Source organism: Pimephales promelas, chromosome 18 (genome assembly GCF_988280905.1).
Source record: "Pimephales promelas chromosome 18, fPimPro1.hap1.1, whole genome shotgun sequence".
Lineage (NCBI taxonomy): Eukaryota > Metazoa > Chordata > Actinopteri > Cypriniformes > Leuciscidae > Pimephales > Pimephales promelas.
Window position 1 is genome coordinate 24,615,763 of NC_142786.1, and position 22,529 is coordinate 24,638,291.

The 22,529-nt window shown below is 36.8% G+C and overlaps 1 protein-coding gene across 1 annotated transcript in view; it reads right to left on the minus strand.

Annotated features, from left to right (window-relative positions):
• Positions 1-22,529, minus strand: part of thsd7aa (thrombospondin, type I, domain containing 7Aa) — a 132,490-nt gene that overhangs the window by 45,226 nt on the left and 64,735 nt on the right. Inside the window, exons 5-7 of the mRNA XM_039681189.2 lie at positions 17,124-17,279; positions 13,206-13,409; positions 6,248-6,442 (exon numbers count right to left, since the gene is read on the minus strand). Coding sequence (XP_039537123.2) covers positions 6,248-6,442; positions 13,206-13,409; positions 17,124-17,279 — 555 coding nt within the window. The remainder of the gene's footprint in view (positions 1-6,247; positions 6,443-13,205; positions 13,410-17,123; positions 17,280-22,529) is intronic.

Here is a 22,529-nt window from a genome sequence, read left to right on the forward strand (position 1 = left end):
CGGAAAAACTGAACGCTGCTCTAGCTAGGAAGGATCTGCTCGTGCGAGGTTAAGCCCATGGCCGTGGGAACATATTTTATCATGGGGGTGCTGGGGGCGGGGCTTAATGGGCGGGGCTTGATGTTGCGCGTTCATAAAGCGCTCCCCGTTCACAGTAACCGGGTCGTCTCATTCAAAACAGCCAGCTGTTGCTGTCAGCGAGCCGCCGCACTTTAAATCCTCATATATGAGTCAGGCTGCGAATGTAACTTACGTGCCCGCCCCAGCACGCTCACACTAATAAACGCCTTACCTCCGGCGCCGCGCACTTGCTATATTCCCTACACATCTAGTTGATGCATAACTCAAACCCAGTTCAAGGTCTCGAGGCGCATTTTTGTTGAACTTATTTTAACTTGAGTGCCGCGTTTTGAGAATGAGGTGTCGTCGCGAGACGCGAGCGCAACAGTTCCGTGCCTAGTGCATTTACACTGAAAAAAATTGGAACAGTAGCAGAGGGTAATGGAAAAACTCGTTCTTTGTGAACAGCCCTTAATGCCAAAGAATGCTTTAATCAAGACATCTATATTTAGTTTTTTTACATGTATAAAATGAGTTAAATGAGTGTCAAATAATTTTTGAGATGCTGGACCTCAACCAGTGTCAAGTCACTCACTCATGCGAGATCGACTTTTGCCTTATGATAGGCAGCCTATATTAATTTCTATAGCCTACAACTATATTCCACAACATATAAAAATGAAATAATCGTTAGAGTAGTTTTATAAAGGTAGAAGGTGTTCTTAAAAAAACATGCTGAAAAACAAAAAGTTATTTAAAGTCACGTCATCTTAAATTTCAATGAAGTGCAGCACCCTCAGCACCCCTAGTTCCCACGGCCATGGTTAAGCCCACGAGCAGACCATCTACAGGACAAAGTGTGCGTGCATTGTGGACCCGTCTATTTGCGTGCATTACTAACACACTCTTTAAATAAAAAAAATAAAAAAAAACAATAATATTGAGCCATTGACTTTAGACCAGGTTTCAATGGCACAGTCTATTTCAGTTGCCTCAAAATATCAATGCGCCAACAAAGCGTCTGAACACACCTCGTTCTCAGACCAGCACCCCATGGGCGCACAAATGGGCGCAAATGCATTTGCTATTTAAACAACGTGGCGTAAGACGTGAAAATGATAACGGAGTCGGGCTGAAACTAGCAAAAAATACTTGTGTCGTGCCTGGCGCTGCATTGGGTACAGTATAATAGGGCCCAACGTGTGATGCTACCACAACCATTTCTGTCAGGATGAGAATGTATTTACCAGGCATTGCATGGTGTTCTTTACAAGCTTAAGTCACGCAAAGCACCAGAATCCCTATGGAGTGGTCAGCCATTACCTCAGTGGTGTGTATTAACAACCGCACAACGATCAATGGGAAAATGGTAAACCAGTGAATGAGAAAAATGGACAAACCATTTATCAAGCAGTGCTCCCTATTTAACAGCACCAAAAATAATGAATAATTGACTCATCCTTTGTAACAACACAGAACACAGTCTTTCAGCCGCTCGTTTATAAAAAGGTTATCGACTATTATCACACACTTCATTAGACATGTGAGAACCATTAGAAAAAACTTGCCGTGAGCAAGTGTATAGAGAAAAAAAAACTCTTCCGAGTTAAAACAAATGAGGGTTATTTGACTTCCAAAGCATCTTCTAGTGGTTCAGGGCATGCCAGGGCAGTGCATTAGCAGAGCTTCAAAAAGCTGCACTAGAATCGCATTGTTTCAAATGTGGATTAACACTCCCTCGGGTTGTTTATTGACCTGTGACTCAGATGAAGACTAATCCTTTGTACAATTACAAAAGTGAGTCTCTGCACAGCTCTGAGTGATTGCATGTTCTTGGTCCATCTCTGCACCATTAAGAGCAGCAGTACACATTGCAGTTCCAGCAATCCACATTTCATTCCGTGTTAATCTTCATTTGATGTAGGACGCAGTGAAGCCTACATGAAATCCTAAAGAAGTGGTGCATTTGAAATAATCAAACCCTTCACTTAGAAAGAGCAAATATGTGTTACATGTAACCATGCATTAAAATGCATAATCATAAATATTTTAAAGTTCCATTAAAATTGTATCCTTTTGATATACACTAGGCTGTCAGTGGTGAGAGAACTTTTCCAGGACACTGAACAAGGGTCAGGGACTGGAAACTGAAACAGTGCTACTGCTCAGTCTGTGATCTGTAACCCGCTCTCCTAACAGACACATAGTGTCGCCACTGAACTTGGAAACTGAATGATGTAACTGCAAGTTATGTACAACCAAAATATGTACAACCTCAACTGGTTGCAACCATTATGGTTGCAAGTTATAACTGACAAATTGTTTACAAATAATTTAACACATTAAAAAACAATGTTCTAATTTTTACAGTCAGATGAAGAACAAAAAATGGATCTAACCATGCCATATCTTAAATATTTTCCATATTAGATGTATATACCATTCAAAAGATTGCAAATTTAAATATCAAATTTTGTAAATTTGTGAATTTTACATCAAACATATTACATTTACTTTAATTATATTAACTATAATTTTAAATTAAAATAATATGAATCAAATTAATAGTGAATAAGGATGGTTCACCCCCCCAAAAAATGTATTCTGTCATTAATTACTAACCCGCAGGTCGTTCCAAACCGGTAAGATTTCGTTCATCTTCAGAAACACAAATTAAGATCTTTTTGGATAAAATCTGAAAGCTTTCTGTCCCTCCATTGACAGCTATGCAACTACTACATTGACGCTTCAAAAAGTTCATAAAGAGATTGTAAAACTAATCCATTTAAATTAGTTCAAATGTCGCTTTACACTCACCTAAATGATTATTAGGAACACCACACTAATACTGTGTTTGACCCCCTTTCGCTTTCAGAACTGCCTTAATTCTACGTGGCATTGATTCAACAAGGTGCTGAAAGCATTCTTTAGAAATGTTGGCCCATATTGATAGGATAGCATCTTGAAGTTGATGGAGATTTGTGGGATGCACATCCAGGGCACGAAGTTCTCGTTTCACCACATCCCAAAGATGTCTATTGGGTTGAGATCTGGTGACTGTGGGGGCCATTTTAGTACAGTGAACTCATTGTCAAGTTCAATAAACCAATTTGAAATGATTCAAGCTTTGTGACGTGGTGCATTATCCTGCTGGAAGTAGCCATCAGAGGATGGGTACATGGTGGCTATAAAGGGGTGGACATGGTCATAAACAATGCTCAGGAAGACCGTGGCATTTAAACTATGCCCAAAAGGCACTAAGGGGCCTAAAGTGTGCCAAGAAAACATCCACCACACCATTACACCACCACCAGCCTGCACAGTGGTAACAAGGCATAATGGATCCATGTTCTCATTCTGTTTACACCAAATTCGGACTCTACCACCTGCATGTCTCAACAGAAACCGAGACTCATCAGACCAGGCAACATTTTTCCAGTCTTCAACTGTCCAATTTTGGTAAACTCTTGCAACTCGTAGCCTCTTTTTTTCCTATTTGTAGTGGAAATGAGTGGTACAAAGTGGGGTCTTCTGCGGTTGTAGCCCATCTGCCTCAAGGTTGTGCGTGTTGTGGCTTCACAAATGCTTTGCTGCATACTGTACCTCGGTTGTAACAAGTGGTTATTTCAAATTGCTCTTCTATCAGCTTGAATCAGTCAGCCCATTCTCCTCTGACCTCTAGCATCAACAAGGCATTTTCTCCCAGGACTGCCACATACTTGATGTTTTTCCCTTTTCACACCACTCTTTGTAAACCCTACATGGTTATGTGTGAAAATCCCAGTAACTGAGCAGAATTTGAAATAGTCAGACCGGCCTGTCTGGCACCAACAACCATGCCACGCTCAATATTGCTTAAATCCCCTTTCTTTCCCATTCTGACATTCAATTTGGAGTTCATTAGATTGTCTTGACCAGGACCACACCCCTAAATGCATTGAAGCAAGTGCCATGTGATTGGTTGATTAGATAATTCCATTAATGGGAATTTGAACAGGTGTTTCTAATAATCCTATAGGTGAGTTTATATGATGAACAGATTTAATTGAGGCTTTTATTCACATATAAACATACATCAACTCACACACCAGTGTGGTAAACAGAAGCTCAAGCATGTTTAAGTAGGTGTTCCTCCTGTTCATTCTTCACACACAACATGGACAGCGAAATGACCATATTCTCGTCATCATCTCACAGAGGCAGATGGCAAGCAGAACAGGATCTACTAAACTTTATGCTACTGTCAGCACACATCTGCTTTCTCAGATGCTTGTCATCAATTCGATGCACCGTCTCCTGCATCGTTTAAAGGCTAATAGAGTACCACAGAAAGTAGCACAATTCGCCACAGGGCAGAACGCGACATTGCGCATATGTGGTCATATATTTGTGCTAAAACTATAATATACAAAGCAGTGCCACTCCACAGATTTGCAAACCAAGCCGATTTGCTCTAAGTTAGGAGTGCAAGTCCTGTTCCCTCAAGCTACATATTTGTGGAAATGGATTTCTGGCTGGTGAGTGGTAGAGGGAAGGAGGAGATTTTATCCCAAAGCAACCACTTATCCATCAGTCTATTACACATCAGATACACACTTACAGCCTGAGCTCACCTGAGGTTTGAATCACTTAACACTCAGAGACCCTTATTACCTTGTTATGGGCGGAGATTTTAGCCCGCTCACATGGAATAATGTTAAACTAACATAAGAGGTAAGATACCGGTATGCGGTAAGATATTCATAATCTGCTCATGTCTACTTTGAACATCTGCATGAATACAAATCCACAACCGTAGAAAATTACGACAGAAATCTTTGGAGACACCTTAGCAAAACAATCTAGTTTTGCACCTCTTATAAAAGATCCAATACTTCATTCAAATATTAATCATAGAAAGGGCCATAATGTTAAACTCTTTTTCAGCCGGATGCTCTGAGGGAAAAAAAAAGCTAATGTTTCACGTAGAGCATCAATGCTTTATGGTAAAATAGGAAATTTTGAAGATGGAGGTCAGAAAAATCACCTCCACTACAGCCCCTGTGACTTACTGTCAAAAATTGATGAATACAAATGTCACATATGTTTTCAGTCAAATTCTCTGGTTCTAAAATAAAATATTATTTACAAGCATCATATGTGAATCCACGCTTATGCATTTGAAAACTTCTCAATGTTGCACCAAAAGAAGTTTGGTTTGACATAAAGATGCCAAAAATTCATCTTTTTTTTTTTTTTTTAGAAATTAAGGATACATTAAATTTACCAAAAGTAAATACTTACCTTATAATAATTGCAAATATATATATTCATCAAATAATCAAAACAAATATCACAGTTTCCATAAAAATATTACTCAGCACAACTGTTTTTCACCGATAACAGTAATAAATGTATTTGATCAGCAAACCAGCCTATTATAATGATTTCTGATGGATTATGTGACACTGAAGACTGGAGTAATGATGTTGAAAATTCAGCTATGCCAACACAGGAATAAATCAGATTTTAAATGTAGTTTTAAATGTAGTAATTTAAATAGTAAGCATACTTTAGAATATTGCTGTATTTTTTTAACAAAAAATGCAGCCTTGTTGAGCACAATAAACTTTTCTTAAAATATGAAGAGTTCAGATGCAAAAGCCTCTAAATGCCATTTGAAATTTTCTTCTAAAATGACCATTTTTATCAAGCTTGTATATTTAAGTTCAGTAATTTCACTTAAATGACAATTAATAGGTAATCTTCATTGCCATTTAAGTGAAATTACTGAACTTAAATATACAAGCTTGATAAAAATGATCATTTTACAAGAAAATTTCAAATGGCACTTAGAGGCTTTTGCATCTGAACTCTTCATATATTACTGACCATATATTTTAACCGTAACATCTTATTCCCAATGTTCAAACTGATTAATATAATAATAACTTTATTCATTTGAACTATTGCATCAAAAGAAGCCTATGATATAGATATAGATATAGAGCGTATGCTTTTACACTCATAAGTCTCATAGACAATAACTGCAATGTGCATAGTAACATACTAAGGTACATCATTATTCGGCTCAGTGGAAATATAGTTCTAAGAGACAGTCACAAATCTCCTGTCACCAGCTCTTACACAAGAATCTATTTTTCGTGGAAACGGGATATAAGTGGTTTGATAATGGTAAAAACCCTACCGTCCCCTGAGTCGTAGGCCAGGATGGAGCGTGCCCTGGTCTGCTTGCCCTCGGTGTTCTTCCCTGAGCAGGTGTTGGAACACAGAGACCAGGAAGTCCAAGGACTGAGCACACAGTCTTTTGGACAGGACACCTCACACAGGACAGGCATGGGAAGGATGGCATCCCGGCACAGCTGCCGATCCACGTATTCACCTGGAAACAGCAAAACACGGGGCATGTTATAATTACATATCCTAAAAAAAAGGATCCCAATGGACTATAGCAAACATTATGTGTAAGCTGGTATGTAACCAAATGATTATGACAGGTCAACCTGTAACAAATTAGAAACCATAATGATAGAGCAAAGTGTGACAAATGTTGGGTGTACAGGTGTAACAGTTTCATAAAGGGAAACTTCACACATCTGATGCTGTGTTAAATTGTGTTAACTTTAATACACATGTCACTGTGCATATATAACCACATAAAGAATTACATTCACTCTAAACAATGCTGGGATGTTTTAACCCAAAATTGGGAAAAATATGGACAAACCCCAAATGTTGGGTTAAAAATGTAATTTAAAATTCTAACCCAACTTCAACTTTCACTTTCAACTGTACATTTTTTAATGACATTTTTAACCCAATATTATTTTGTCCATATTTGACCCAACTTTGACCCAATAACACACAATAACCCAACAAACCATATTTGACCCAATAGCCAATTTTTTAGAGTGTATGTGTACCTGATGATTGAGATTTGTTTAATTAATTAAAGAAACAAAACAAAAAAAACCCACCAAAACAATAAAGAAACGAAGTGAAACAAAGTAAAACAAAACAAAATCAAAATCAAACCAAATCAGAAAAAAAAACAAATACAAACACAAAGCTAACAAAAAAGCACATAAAAAAGCACAACCAAACAAAAACCAAACAAAAAACAAATCAATTGATAATTTGTAATAACAATAATCAAAGAAAACAATCAAATGAAAACAATCGAAACAAAACAACAAAGTAAACCAAACTAAAAAAAAAAAAAAAAACTAAGCGAAAACATAATTTGATCATAGAGGTCGTCTGAAAGACCAACCCCTCTGTGGATCGTACACCAGCCCCTAAATCGATCAGTGAACCCCCACCCCTGAAAAAGAGCCCAAAGTGACAGAAAACCCACTGAGTCAGATGACACTGTATGACCCCATGGGACACAACAGATCTATTCTCATCAGCACCAGACAACAGGAATCAATAATTGAGAGAAGAGGGGAGGCACTAGGGAACAATGAGGAGTGAGCGTTGAGACTGGGGGTGGGAAAGAGTTACACTTCCTCACACTGCTGGCATTGATACACAACCAAGAGGAAGCATTTCACACCAGGAAAGAAATCATTACAGTCCATTAACGACATTCATTCGCTTTTTAGAGGTTTAATTTAAAAAACAAGACAAAGTAGATCTTAATACAATAAAAGTTAAAAAAAAAGAAAAGAATAAATAAATACTGTATAACCACATATTTATAGGGCATTAAATAACTTAATTTGAAAGCAGAGTTTTGGAACAAACAAACCAGTCTAAGCTGATCATTAGCTGGTCACAAAAAAAAATAAAAAATAATAATAATAAAAAATAAACTTGCACATAAGGCACTCCTCACAAATCTTTCAGACTTGAGAAAAACAAATCAACTGCCCTCATGAATAACTCAATGAGTACATGCTGAGGGAAACCTAATATCAGCTGTACATCTCAGATGTGTTAAACCTCACCTGCGTCTGACTGTCCCCTGATGGAAAAGAACCAGACAGCATCTGACAATTCGTCTATTGAGCGCTGTCACATTGTGATGAGGCTGCACGCTTCTCGACTCAAAGTTAATGAGGGAGAGAGGGAGTTCAGCTAAATGCAGAATGACTCAGAGGGACTAACAGAGTTAATTTCATTTATACAAGCGCCTGTGCCAGAACAACATATTCACCATCTAGCCGTCTGCGAGGCAGGACAAAGAAAGAGGTGACCTTGAACAAATCATATTACTCCTCACTAGAGCAAGGTATCTGGACTTAAATGGGTCAACGTGTGTTGCAGCAAGCCTGTGGCTAGGGAGGAACCGAGTAATGGCCATTGTTTCTTTCAGTTTTTGGATTCTGCACTATCTATAGTGCATTCAAATACTATTAATTCAGTAGGGTGCAAGGATTTGCAAGGATATAGCTGGATGAAAATGGATACTTTCTGATTTTACAGATCATGTGATCTAACAGTTTTCATATTTGTCTAAAATGTACAGTACATTAAAACTCTTACATTGTATATTTTGGTCATTTATTGTTATAAATGTACAGTAATTGCAGAGAATAGGCGATATTAAAGACATTGTCCGCCCAGTTTTTCAGCGGCAGTGGTTCCCGAAGAATTTTTTCATTTTTTTTTTTTTTTTATATATATTGCATGTTTTGCTTGTTTCGACTCTCTGATTGGTGGAATTTAGAATTTTGATGCTGAACAGCATCATGGGTAATGTTGTTTTTCACCACAAATTCCACTGTTAAACACAACTTTTATAAAACTAAGTTGAAATAATGTGGGCTGCGCTTTTAACAGCAGCAAATAACGTTGATTATCCCCTTAAGGTCATATTTAGGGTTTATAAGTTATCTTAAAAAAAAAAAAAAAAAAAAAAAAAAAATCCCATGGACAAATTTAATAAAGTTTTTACTTCCGGAACCAGACTGTTGCACTCAAAACTTAAAAAAAATAATAATAATATGTATATATATATATATTTTTTTTTTTTCCTAAATATTTTATATATTTAAATAATTCAAATAATTTTTCCAGCCTTATGTTATTCCAAAAATATATGACTTTCCTTATTTTGTGAAACAGAAGATATTCAGATTTCTTTTTAACCATATAATGAAAGTCAATGGGGTCCGGTGTTGTTTTGTACAGTAAAAACATCTTTAAAAAAATTTCCATTTACAGAAAGAAAGTCATACGGGTTTGGAATGGCACATTTAGTATGTTAATTAAGGCATTTAGGTCCCCAGACAAAACCTAACCCACAAACGGCAGCCCAAATCATTAAATTACCATATCAATGGAAAAAAAAACAGCAGTGCTTTGCATCATATTTAAACATTGCCAGACCACTTTGACCCACATATACAGTATATTTAAGAGGATAAAATTGCATTTTAGGGTTAATACAGGGTGATCAGTTTCTTCAGTTAATAAATGAATCATCGAAGAAAGAACATTTTCAGTGGGTTTTGGTTGCGCTGTGTCATCTGTAGCACGAGTTACCTGTGGTGTTCCTCAAGGGTCTATTCTGGCTCCCATTTTATTTTCACTATACATGCTACCACACGGCTCAATGTTTAGGAAGTGTTTGGATTATCTTTTCATTATTATGCAGATGACAACCAAATCTATCTCCCTTTGAAACTCTGCTTGCCTGTTTAACTGATGTACGATCATGAATGTCCTTGAATTTCATGTACTTAAATGAGAGTAAGACTGAAGCAATTGTTTTTGGCCCCTCTGTGGGAAAACCAAAACTGAATACTGATTACGATTATTTAAACTCTTATATCAAACCCACTGTGACAAATCTGGGAGTTTTTTTGATTAATCTCTCAAGTTTGACCAACATATAAATTCAGCAGTAAAGTCTTGTTTTTTCCATCCAACTTCTGTCCAAAGTTTAAACTTTTCTATCTTTTAACGATCTTAAAACTGTCACACATGCTTTTGTTTTGTCTCGTTTGGACTATTATAATTCACTCTATATTGGATTACCCCAATCCTCCATGTAAAGGCTTCAGATGGTCCAAAATGCCACAGCCAGGTTTTTAACAGGGGTTCGTAGATAAAGACAGAGTACTCTGATATTATTGTCTCTAAATTGAATTTAACTTTGGCTCATCTGGTACCATCATATCTGTAAATGTGAAAAAGTCAACAAGACTTTGGTTAACCCTAAACTGGTGTTTTATTGTCTGTTATTACTGTATTGTGTGTGATTTGTTTTACACTTCTTCATTTGTACAGCACAGTGGTCAACTTTCTTATTTGTGCTTTATAAAAAAAAAAAAAAATTAAATGAACGGTGGCAGCTACAGCTATAGAATCAGACCGATATACTGAATAAAGTACAGTAGTTTCACATGGAAGGGTAAGGAAGGTCTCAGGAACTGTCTAGGAGATGATGTTCGTATAAGGGCCCGGGGGGAGGGGGGTGGCAGTCGTCGCCGTGGTGACAGCTGATGCACAGACAGTATGACACCTTCAGTTGGTGTGAATGGGATGCTTGATTATGAGCCTTGCAAAACTGATTGAGTTACACACACACATACACACACACCGCCTCTCTCTCTCTTTCTCTCTCCCCCGAGTCCTCATTAGCGACGTGAATGCTGAGGTTCTGGAATGTCGCAGTAATTGCCATGTCCATGCACTGAAATTTACTGGAACAAGGAGCGAAATGCGAGGAAGTAAAATACAATTACAGTGCGCGCTCATAATTGATTCATTAACGCAATCCGAGTCGTGTCGCACCTCCAGACAAGACATTATCAATAAGAAGCCACAGAGTTGCCGGTTATATTTTAAAAAGTGAATATTCTACTCGTCCCTCATATCCACAGTAATGTAAGTTTAATTATTTTTGATAAGCTCACTGAATGAACCAATTTTACTTTCACATGTTGGAAACAGGCTTTCCACTTCGTTCCTTAAAATATTCACTCAGCTACGCTCTAGTCATATTATATGAAATGAATTAGATCGGATGAATCAGGTTTGCGGCACTGAATTTTGCTCCCTCATCAACCCGAGAGAAGTGTTCATCCATAAAATCCCATTAAAAAGAAATTGTTAGTACAACATGGCTGGGTCATTTCACTGCTCAAATATATATGAAGTTCTAGGCTCTATAAATAACACAGATCAAAACCAAGACAGATGAGTGGTTTTCCAGCTCTAGATAATTAGATATATAAGTGGATTTGGATAAAAGCTTCTCAAACAATGTAATAACTCAAGCCAACCTTAAGAAAATGTAGGTTATTTGTGCTGTTTGCTTGTTTATGCTACAGGCTTGTGCACAATTGAGAATTGAATTGAGAATGACTCCTGAATTCCAATTCAATTCTTGAATTTGAATTAAATTTCAATTGATGTCAAAAACAGAATCTAGAATTACAATTTGAAATGTAATTCTATAACAATACTGAATTAAAATACTGAAATGTAATAAAAATTGTATTAAATCAATTTTTCGATTTCAATGAACTTAAAATTTTGAGGCAACCAGGTTACATCATTTTTTTTTAAAGTTAAACCAACAATATTTTTTTTACAGTGTAGTTACGTGTAATGAAATTATGTTATTCAATTACAAAATGAGTGTAGGCCTAATTGTATTTAAGATGTATTACTGAGGTAAAATGTGTAATTCAATTAGTTACTAATCAAATAAAAAGGAGATTGCTTTACATTGAAGTAATCCAAATAAAGTAATCCAAAAGACATTTATAAGGGTAACTTATATAACTAAGCAATTACATTTCCAAAGTAACCCTTCTGACACTGAATGTATTAGAAATTCAACACATTCTTTTTGTTGTGTGACTGTGTGGAATTTCTTTGAACTGCCATGAATCCACTTCATGTCATTAAAATTCAACTTCCTGTGGGGCGGAGTCAATTCAATTCAAATTCCAATTCATGAATTGAATGGAGGCCAATTCTGAAATTCTGAATTGTGCACAAGCCTGGTATGTTACCATTCCAAGGTCTAGGGTCGGTACGATTTTTACTTGTTTTAAAAACAAATCTTCATAAATCATTCTAATATGCTAATTTGCTGATCCAGAAACATTTATTATCATTATCAATGTTTTGTGGAAACTGTGTTACATTTTGTTCAGGGTTCTTGAATAGAAAGTTTAAAAAAGAACAGCATTTATTTGTTTTAGAAATCTTTCGTAACATTATCAATGTTTTTACTGTCTAGTTTTGTTTAATTTAAATGTAAAATAGTGTTTGTGAAAGTAAAAAGTCTGCACAATGTTAAAGATTAAAGTGCACACCAAATACAGTCATGTTATCCTAAAATAATGAACTGATTCTGAACTGCTGAAATATAATGTCACTAATTCCAGTCTCACTTCCTACATGACCAATCAGAGCAGAGCATGCTCACAGCAAGGAGGGGTTAAAAGAGACTAAATTTGTTATTGAAGTGTTTCAGACACTTTGAGAAAAGATGTGATGCTGCATTGTATATTATCACAAAATGAAAGTGTTTTTTGACTTTGGATGCATGTATGAACCTTTAAAATAGTATTATTGGGGCAGCCAAAAAACAGATGTTAAAGCGAAAACGTTTTACAACCATCCCCGGTGTCCTCTCTTTCAGTATATTGAGGCATCAGTGTCAGCTATTGGTCACAGATCCAGGCATGTGCTTGTCCCTCAGGTAAACTGTATTTTTCTCTGATCTCACAGATGGTGTTGGTGTTGGTTTCCCTAGCTTCTTTTTACGCAGTCAAGCCAGTAACATCCAAAAGCTATTGGGTAGTTTCATGCCTTCCCCCCACCCTCCGGCACATGTGGCTTTGTGTTTAGAAGACTAAAAGGCAGCAGTGCCACTTCTGATTGCTCTGGATTTCCCCTCTGGCCACTCTAACAATAGAGAAGTCCACCCAGCCGCCTGTGCAAAAATAGCAATTACGGCATTGGGCATGAGTCCAGAACATAAGCCCTATGGAAAGAGTTCAAGACTGGACCCAGCTGTACGAGAACAAAACAATCTGGGATTGTTACTGCATTCAACACAGTGCACGTCTGGACATGACCCTTAAATAGAAAATCTATTCAGGCAAAGATTTTTAATTAGCTTGAATAATTATGAAGGATGGAATCAGTACCATGAAGGTGTGCATATCACTTACCGTCACTGTTGACACACTGTACTTGTGGGTTCTGGGTTCCCGGTCCGCATTCTTTGTCATTGTCAGGCACACACTCCTCCAGCTTCACCAGCAGCCAATCGTAGCAGCTGGGTTCCTCACAGGGAATCGCCTCAGTCAGGTGGGGGCAATTCCCTGTTCCACCTGTGGGCTCATTTATGATTCTCCTTTTCCTCAGTTTGAAGCCTGTTGAACAACACAGATGAGACTCAAAGTCATTCTTGAAAAAGTTGAATTGACACGATTTAGTGAAGAGTGTCAGTAATTAAGATGTTTATCAATTCAAATGACTCATAATATACAGTTTGTTGAATTTCTTGCAAATTATAAAAGACAATATTATACAGAACAATTTATACATGACCATTCAAAAATGTGGTGTCAGATAAAAAAATAAAAAAAAAAATTCAGAGAGGGCGCATTAAATTGTATGAAAGTGGCTGTGAAGGCATTATTACAAAAGTATTCTATTTGGATTTATGGTGTTTTGAACTTTCGATTCATCAAAGAATCCTGACGAATTATGGTTTACAAAAATAGAAGCAGAACACTGTTTTCAACATTGATAATAAGTTTCTTGAACATCAAATCAGCATATTAGAATGATTTCTAGAGGATCATGAGACACCGACGACTGAAGTAATAAGCTTTGCATCACATGAATAAATGACAAAAAAATAAATAAATAAATAATAATAATAATGTTTTACAATATCACTGTTTTTACTGCATGTTTAAATCAAATAAATGCAGCCCTTGTGAAATTTGTCAAATTTTTGAATGGTACACTCTAAAAAATTGGCGGGTTGTTTTAACCCAAATTTGGGTCAAATATGGACATGTAGTTTAAACATTTAACCCAATAGAGTTTGTCCATATTTGACCCAAAGATGGGTTAAAACAACCCAACATTTTTTAGAGTGTAGTATATACTGTATATACTGTATAATATATTTTTTTTGATAACAATCTTTATGGAAAATTAAATTAAATAATATACACTGGGTTTTAATTTGTGGTTGCAAATTTCCTCTTGATTTTCACTGCTAATCGACACCAACCCAACTAATCAACTAGTTGGTGCAACCCCTTGTGTTATCCCTCTTAACGGTCACAGTGTGTTATTGCACAATCACCCTAATATTACATATTATTACCCAATATTTTATATCGGCCCATTAAGTGCGCAAGATGACATAAATTACTGGAGCAGCTTATCATAATGAATATTATTATTCTTCCCGTCAATATGATTGCTTTTCACCAAGGGGACTAATGCATTCAGCAATCCATTAATACAGAAGAAGCTTCGACGCCAGGGCTATTCCCAATTCAAGGGCAGGGAAACGGCTCCAGAGAAATAAAAAAAGGGGTGGGGGGGGGGGGGGTACTGGACTCATGACCAGCACAAGGTCACCTACATGTCCCATGCCATCACCCTCCCCTCTCTGTTGGCCTATGATTTAATCCACATTGCTGTCTGGGGCCGATAAGGTAATATGGGAGAGGGGGCCGTTAGGAGAAAGCTGGAGATGCCAGTGTCGTCCCTTTCTCTGATTACTTCTGTCCCGCTCTCTCCTTCTGGCTTTATTTAATCAGAAGGTCAGTGTAGAGCTCATTGATGATGTGTAAGAGGATTGTATCACATTCTGTCAGTCAGCCCAGAGGTGTCTGATGGCGTATGCTGCCTCTGTCTCTTTATCAGACAAAAGCAGGATACTGAGTTTCATATGAGCCCCTGGCAATCAAAACAAGACAAAAGGCACAGCCAAAAAAAAAAAATAATAAATAGCATGGGTCATCATCACGTCTAATATGTACACTGACATATTATTTGGGGCTTTAGGTTGAGATGTCACAGGTAATTCAAACTCTATCGCCCATCAGGCTTATTTAGCAACTTGTTCAGGCTAAAACAAAGATCACAGCTACAGTATATTAAAAAAGAACAGTCCCAGTTATAATAGCATCAATCAACATTCAGCACTTTGTAAAAGGGAAGACAGCATTGGATTTGGTTGTTGTGCGACATCATATCAAAGAATTTGGTTCAAATTTAATTCAAAAATGTGATTTGACTATAGACCATTTTGCAAGATGTAAACAACACTGGTCCAGAAACACTTCCTGTTTCAGTTTGTAACTGTTCTCTTTATTTCACATGTAAAGAAAACATCTTAAAGATGTTTGTTTAACTTTTTGATTCAGTTTTATATGTTCTGTTGGTTGTATTTTATCCCAGCTTTTATGTAGTGTTAAAAAACTGAAACAGGAAGTGCTTCTGCACCAGTGTTGTTTACATCTTGCAAAATGGTCTATATCAGTATACTTTATTTTGTAGAGAAGCAAACAGAAAACAGTGATATTAAACTTGAATTAAACCCTATTTCTGTATTAAACAAGTGATATTAAAACTAAATATGTATAGATGAAATGTAATCTCTATTGTAAAAATAAAAGATTGTGGTAACACTTTGCTTGAAGGGGTGTGCATAAGACTAACATGACACCTTCATAATCATGATATGACACGTGTTATTAATTGTCATTCGCTCAGTTATGACATTTTTAATGCAGATATGAAATTGTTTGAGATGTCTTTGTTATGACACCTTGACATAAACCAATACATCATAACCTGTCAGTGTCTTTGTCATGACAACTATGACATTATCATAACATTATCAAACTTAAGAAACCACTTAGCTATATTGGTTAACAACATTACATTAAACTATCAGGTGGTTGGTTTTGACATTGGCTGTCATGAAGCCATTATAATTTTTTAATGACAAATTCAATTAGTACCACTGTAGTTGAGGTCACGAAAAGTATTCATGACAGTTATAATGGCCTCATGACAAGCCAACCACATGACAGTTTGACTTTAATTTTATCAAGTTGTCATGAGAAAAACACTGACAGGTTATGATGTTATGGTTTATGTCAAGAAGTCATAACAAAGAGATCTTAAACAATGTCATATTTGCATTCAAAATGTCATTATTGAGCGAAAGACACTTTATGACAGTTGTCATAAACATGCATAAACCATCATATTAAAGACATATGTTATGTCAGTCTTATACACATCCCTTCAAGTAAAGTGTTACCAAGATTGTTATAATGTTTGATAAATAATATATACAACCACAAACACACATACATGTATATTCTGTGCCTTAATCAAATAAAAGTGTGTGCAAAAAGCCTGCCATTACACTACATTGGATGAAGTATGAACTGTGGGCATTTGAAAAGAGTGAGTGGAACACAGATTCAGAGAATTCATCATTAAGATGCATGGTGGAGAATTTCCTCCCATCCTATCCTTTTGAGCCGCTTCATTAGGGAAGAGTCAATATGCATTAGTCATGGCACGGGTCGCTGTCCCAGCCATAATTAACGAGAAAAGCAGCCAGCATGCCAGCACCTTTGCTACACCAGTAACTGTCAGCAGCATTCGGTAAACCGCCATCCTACGAATCTAGCAAATGTGGTTCTTTCTAAAGACCATTGAAGCTTGTGTTAGTCTCTTTGAAGAGATCTAACCCTTGATTTGTTTCTCTCTTTTTCATGACACGCTTTCTTTTTTTCGTGGGTTCCTTTTGTTTGCCGTTCCCTCTACAATGCTCCTGGTTCATAAAGCTCAGAGACAATGAATCTTCTGCCCCAGTAGGGCGGTGATAAGTTTATGGCCCGGATGCTGATGGCGCAGATAGAGGTGAGAGGTGAGTTATATGTTGAAAGGGTTCCCATACACAATTCATGTGATTTACAATGAAAGAGGACGTTTTATTGAGCTGTTCTGTTTTAGTGAGATGGGTGAAATGACTGCTACCCATACAAAACTGTAAAAAGATGAAGTGGTCCAATAGTTCAAACTAAGATTGTGCTCACCTTTCTTTGTGGACTGATCCTGGCAGTTTTCAAAGGTGCAGGGCCCCCATGCGCTCCAGGAGGACACCTCACACTCCACAGGACAGGGAATTTGGCAGAGCTGGGTGGTGTCAGGAGAAACGCCCAAACACAGGTCACTGTTTACTGGCCGCGAGGCTGAAGAGACACATAGACACACATTATAGAGAGTCCGTACAAAAATACAGTAGATGTACCTCATGTGTGAGAAGAATATACACACAAGTATATTATTTCAACGGCTTGACATCAACACCCCATTTAAGCAGTGGCGGAAAACACAGTCACTCCTATTTTCAGTTGTAATCATTTAAAAAGACATCTGAGATAAAAAAAAAAAATGTAAAAAAAAATACATACACACACACACACACACATATATATATATATATATATATATATATATATATATATATATTCTGAAATATCTGAAACACTTCCAACTCCCCCTTTTTTTTTTTTTTTTTTTTGCTACTTATTGCTCTTAGTCAAATACACACAGAATAATGTCAAAATGCCGGTATTGGCGAGTATTCACGTAAACACAGTCAGTAACACAAAGTACTAAGTGGCTAGTAACTTTGGAAAACCACTAGACACCTGACAAGACATCAGAGACTATTCCTCCATACAGAATCTGACCCAATTCTCTTCAGTTTCTCTTCAGTTCACCCTACTCATTTTTTTATAGGGTTCAGTCAGGGAACTGGGATGGTAATGGAGGATTTTTCTTGAAACCCTCCCAAACAACATGTGGTAATGTACAGTAGGGGTTGTTTGATTTTTTTATAGGCTTTTCTGACCCCAAGACTCTCAACAAATCTCTGCAATTCTCCATCTGTGATCTGTGATCCAGAGATGTATAAAGTACTAGAAACCCGGACTTGAGTAAAAGTACAAGTTCTCAAGTTGAGTAGAAGTTGAAGTGCTCTTTAAGCACCACACTTAAGTAGAAGTACTAAAGTAATCAACATTTTTGTACTTAACTATTGCAAGTAGTTTATTTTAAAATTCACTAGTTAAGTACAAGTCTTGTGTCATGTAATTATTAAAGAAAGCAGTCAAAAGTTTGAACTAGCAAACAAATAAGGCGCTTTGGCGGGATACAAATTTGCTTTGGCGGCCGCCAAAAAAATGTCATTGCAGGACAACCCCTGCGTTAGTTGTCAGTGTATGTCAATTAATACCATTACCCTATAAAACTGGCGTGTTATTAAGGCAGTATGAAAGCCAACTTGCAACGAATGATTCGTACAATTTTTACAATTGTAACGAGTAACTAGCAGAACATGAAAAAAATATTGAAGTAAAAGTATTAAATTCGTCGAAGTACGAGAAAAAAACAATACTCTAGTAGAGTACAGATACAGCTTTTTAGTACTTTAGTACAGTACTTAAGTAGTTCTACTTCGTTACTATACATCTCTGGTCTTTAGCCACTCAAACGTTCATCCTCACTGTCCATTAAGACAGTATAGACACATGTCTTCTTTCCAGGCAGATTTGTGACATCTTTAGTTGATTGGAACTTTGGGTAACACTTTAGAATACGGTTCCTTCGTTAATGAATAACTACACAAGAAGTAATGAGTAACACAATATTAACAATCTAGTAACTAATGTTAACTAACAAGAAACTCTGTTTAACGAACTAGTAAGTAATAGCGCACAGACGAAAGTGGTAGTTCACTATTAAGTAATCAATAACTACTATTTTTTAATACTTCCCAGAGAACTACTGAAAAAGTTTATTAACAATCTAGTAACTACTATTAACTAAAATAAATTCTTATTAACGAATTAGTAAGTAATAGCTCACTGATGAAAGTGTTACTAGATACTTCTGTGGGAATTACTAATTATTTGGATTTGTATTATAAAGTGAAGATCATTGGAACTAACTAGTAATTACTCAAGTGTTACTAAAGACTTTTTTTTAAAAGTATACTAAAGTTCACCAAAAATCTCAAACGTTTGCACAAATCATGACTAGATCATGTAGTAACACTTGAGTAATTACTAGTTAGTTCCAATGATCTTCACTTTATACTACGGATCCAAATAATTAGTAATTCCCACAGAAATATCTAGTAACACTTTAATCTATGAGCTATTACTTACTAATTATTTAGATCCGTATTATAAAGTGAAGATCATTGGAACTAACTAGTAATTACTCAAGTGTTACTATATGATTTAGTCATGATTTGTGCAAACGTTTGAGATTTTTGGTGAACTTTAGTATACTTTTAGAAAATGTCTTTAGTAACACTTGAGTAATTACTAGTTAGTTCCAATGATCTTCACTTTATAATACGAATCCAAATAATTAGTAATTCCCACAGAAGTATCTAGTAACACTTTCATCTGTGAGCTATTACTTACTAATTCGTTAATAAGAGTTTCTTTTAGTTAATAGTAGTTACTAGTAGTTACTAGATTATTAATAAACTTTTTCAGTAGTTCTCTGGGAAGTATTAAAAAAATAGTAGTTATTGATTACTTAATAGTGAACTACCACTTTCGTCTGTGCGCTATTACTTACTAGTTCGTTAATCGGAGTTTCTTGTTAGTTAATAATAGTTACTAGATTGTTAATATTGTGTTACTCATTAGTTCTTGTGTAGTTATTCATTAACGAAGGAACCGTATTCTAAAGTGTTACCGAACTTTGTAATTATTGCCCTGATGGTCAAAATGGAGATTTTCAATCCTTTAGCTATATTTTCTTACAGACACTTTAAATTTTGTGATGCTCAACAATCTTTTAATGCACATCAGAACTATATTCTTTGGTTTTCCTCATTTCGAAGGATGATTAAGGGAATTTGGCCTTTGTGTTTAAACTCCTGCGAAACAAGAACTCACATTTAAAGTCACAGCTGGACAATGGTGTGCTAAAAAAAAGTAAACATTAAAAATATATAAACATTGGAAATATACTTCAGAGATATTTTACTCAAAAAAAAAAATCTAGGGGTACCATTAATTGTGGCCACCGTGTTTTGGAGAAAAATTCTGAGCACGACTGTACTGTAAGTGCATCTAATTGTACATGTTTTGCTAGACATCTCCCAAGACCCCTTTTGTCCTTGTTTTCTTTTTATCTGTAACAAGCACTCAGTGTAAGTGTGTGTGTGCAGCTCACAGCCATAGGTGACTTTCTGCAAGGTCAGTGCATGAACACATCTGCCGTCGTCGATACCCTTTGACGGATATTCTCTTCATTCACATGCAAATTGCTTCATGTCCAAAAGGTGTTCGCAGTGTGCTTTGAGCCATTTCTAAAATTATTTGGTTAATACATGCGTGTATGTAGGTTTTCAGAGTAAGCTAAGTGATTGATTGCATGGCCAGTTGTGGAGTCATTAATGATTTATACAAGCTTGTTTTAAAAAGAAATTAAAAAGGTTTCGCGAAATGTTCCACTGGGACGAACATCCTTTGAAACGCTCAATTTAGCAAGTGGAATTTACTTCCAAAAGTGACATGTCAAAAAAAAAAAAAAAAAAGAATTAGCAGTCAAATTGACTAAATTTATTGGCAAAAAATGTCTAATTGACTTGCAAATGCAAGTTCCCTTATTCCCACAAACACACTTGTCTCTATGGTCTCTCTATTTGTTATTAGGATGTGATTGTGCTGTTGTGGTATTGAGGTGGGTGAAAACCCGTCTGACTTCCAGTCCCTGTTAACCTAGTCTGATTAATGACCCTCTCCTTGTAGTTTGACCTTGTTCAGGTGGCACAATGCTCACTTGGAGGCCAGATGGTCTGCTGTTTGCCCACCCAGGGTTTCTACGGCCTAATTATGGCACCGGTATCCCATCAGTCCCTCTGTCTGTTTGCATCACCATCATCATCATCAATAACTCAAGCCTGCCTGCAGGGCAGTGCTGCATGGATCCTCTGTGAGAAAGCCAAGCCGTTGAATATCTCACAAAGATCCACGACGGGGTGCGACATTGATTGTATTCCGTAGAGCGTCACGGCCGAGCCGAAGCGAATGAACACTGTTGTTGTGTTCTGCTCTCTGTGACTGAGATGTGTTAATGGATAAAGATTGCGACAGCAGCTGCTTTCCACTGTTTTCTAAATGTCTGAAGCCACCCGCGGGGAGAGGAAATCAAGCGCAGCTTCCCCAGGCCCGAGCAGCCGAGCAGGAAGCCGGATGGGAGAGAGGAAGACAACAAGCGGCTTTTGATATGTAAAATGCATACTTTGAGCTCATTCTGGCATTCATTACATGGGTTTAGGTTTATCCATAATCCCAAAATGATTGAAAATGAATTCGGAACGCAAACAATGCTTTATTCATGGGGACAATATATTTCACCAATTCTTCACAACTGACTACTGGCAAAACAAAACATGAAAATGGAAAATGACAGGTTAAGAGGGAATGGTATTCAGAGACGTATAGGTGCATCTCCTCTTTTTAATGTCACAGAATGTTTTTATGCATAGCCTATTTATGTGTCTGTCTTAAGCTTAAAGGGGTGATGAACTGAGAAATCAAATTTTCCTTAAGCTTTTGACATCTAATAGGTCATCATATTATAAGAATATCCTGTTTCGGAACTGAAAACGTCCTTGTTAGTTCAATAAAAGCGTTTACTGACTCCAGGCTCAGCACACGACTTGTTTTTCAAAGTGGGGAACTATGACATCAAAGAGGATAAAACACCACCCCTGCAGGAAAAGATCAACGTCTACTTCATGGGTCACCAAACTAAGGCCCGCGGGCCGAATCAGGCCCGCCACACCCCTTTGACTGGCCCCCCAACCCCTCTGCCCCCCACTACTTGAACCGGCAATCCCCAAAAGTCGTCATGGCCTATTTTTTTAAATTGCTTTTTGGAAAATAATAACATGTCTGCATTTGGTATTTTGTTGTTTATTGAGCATGCTCACCTGGATAGGCATAAGAGCTGACTAGTTCTACTCATGTTGTTGTTATAATTTCAATGTTTATTTATTTATTTTATAGGCCTATTTATTTGACCTTTATTAAGTGCTGTACACAATTATTATAAATAGTAACAGGCCTACCTATAATTAATAATTTTTCATTCATCCTTACCAGTGCCACTCACCTCAACTAGGCAGATGTTTCTTACCTTGACAGGTTTGATGTTATTTGTATTCGAAAATAAATAAATGGAAAATCTGTGGTATTTCAAATTAAAACAAAGTGTGAAGACTCGATTACTACTTTTGCAAACAACTATTATTGATAAACAAATATGGCTGTGCCAGGCTAGTAATCTCTACTATGAGGCCTGCTGGTGGTCAGTTTGGTCTTGGTCACACAATTCTATTTTATATAGCCCGGCCCCCCATCACAGTCAGGAACGATAATGTGGCCCCCAGAGAAAAAAGTTTGGTG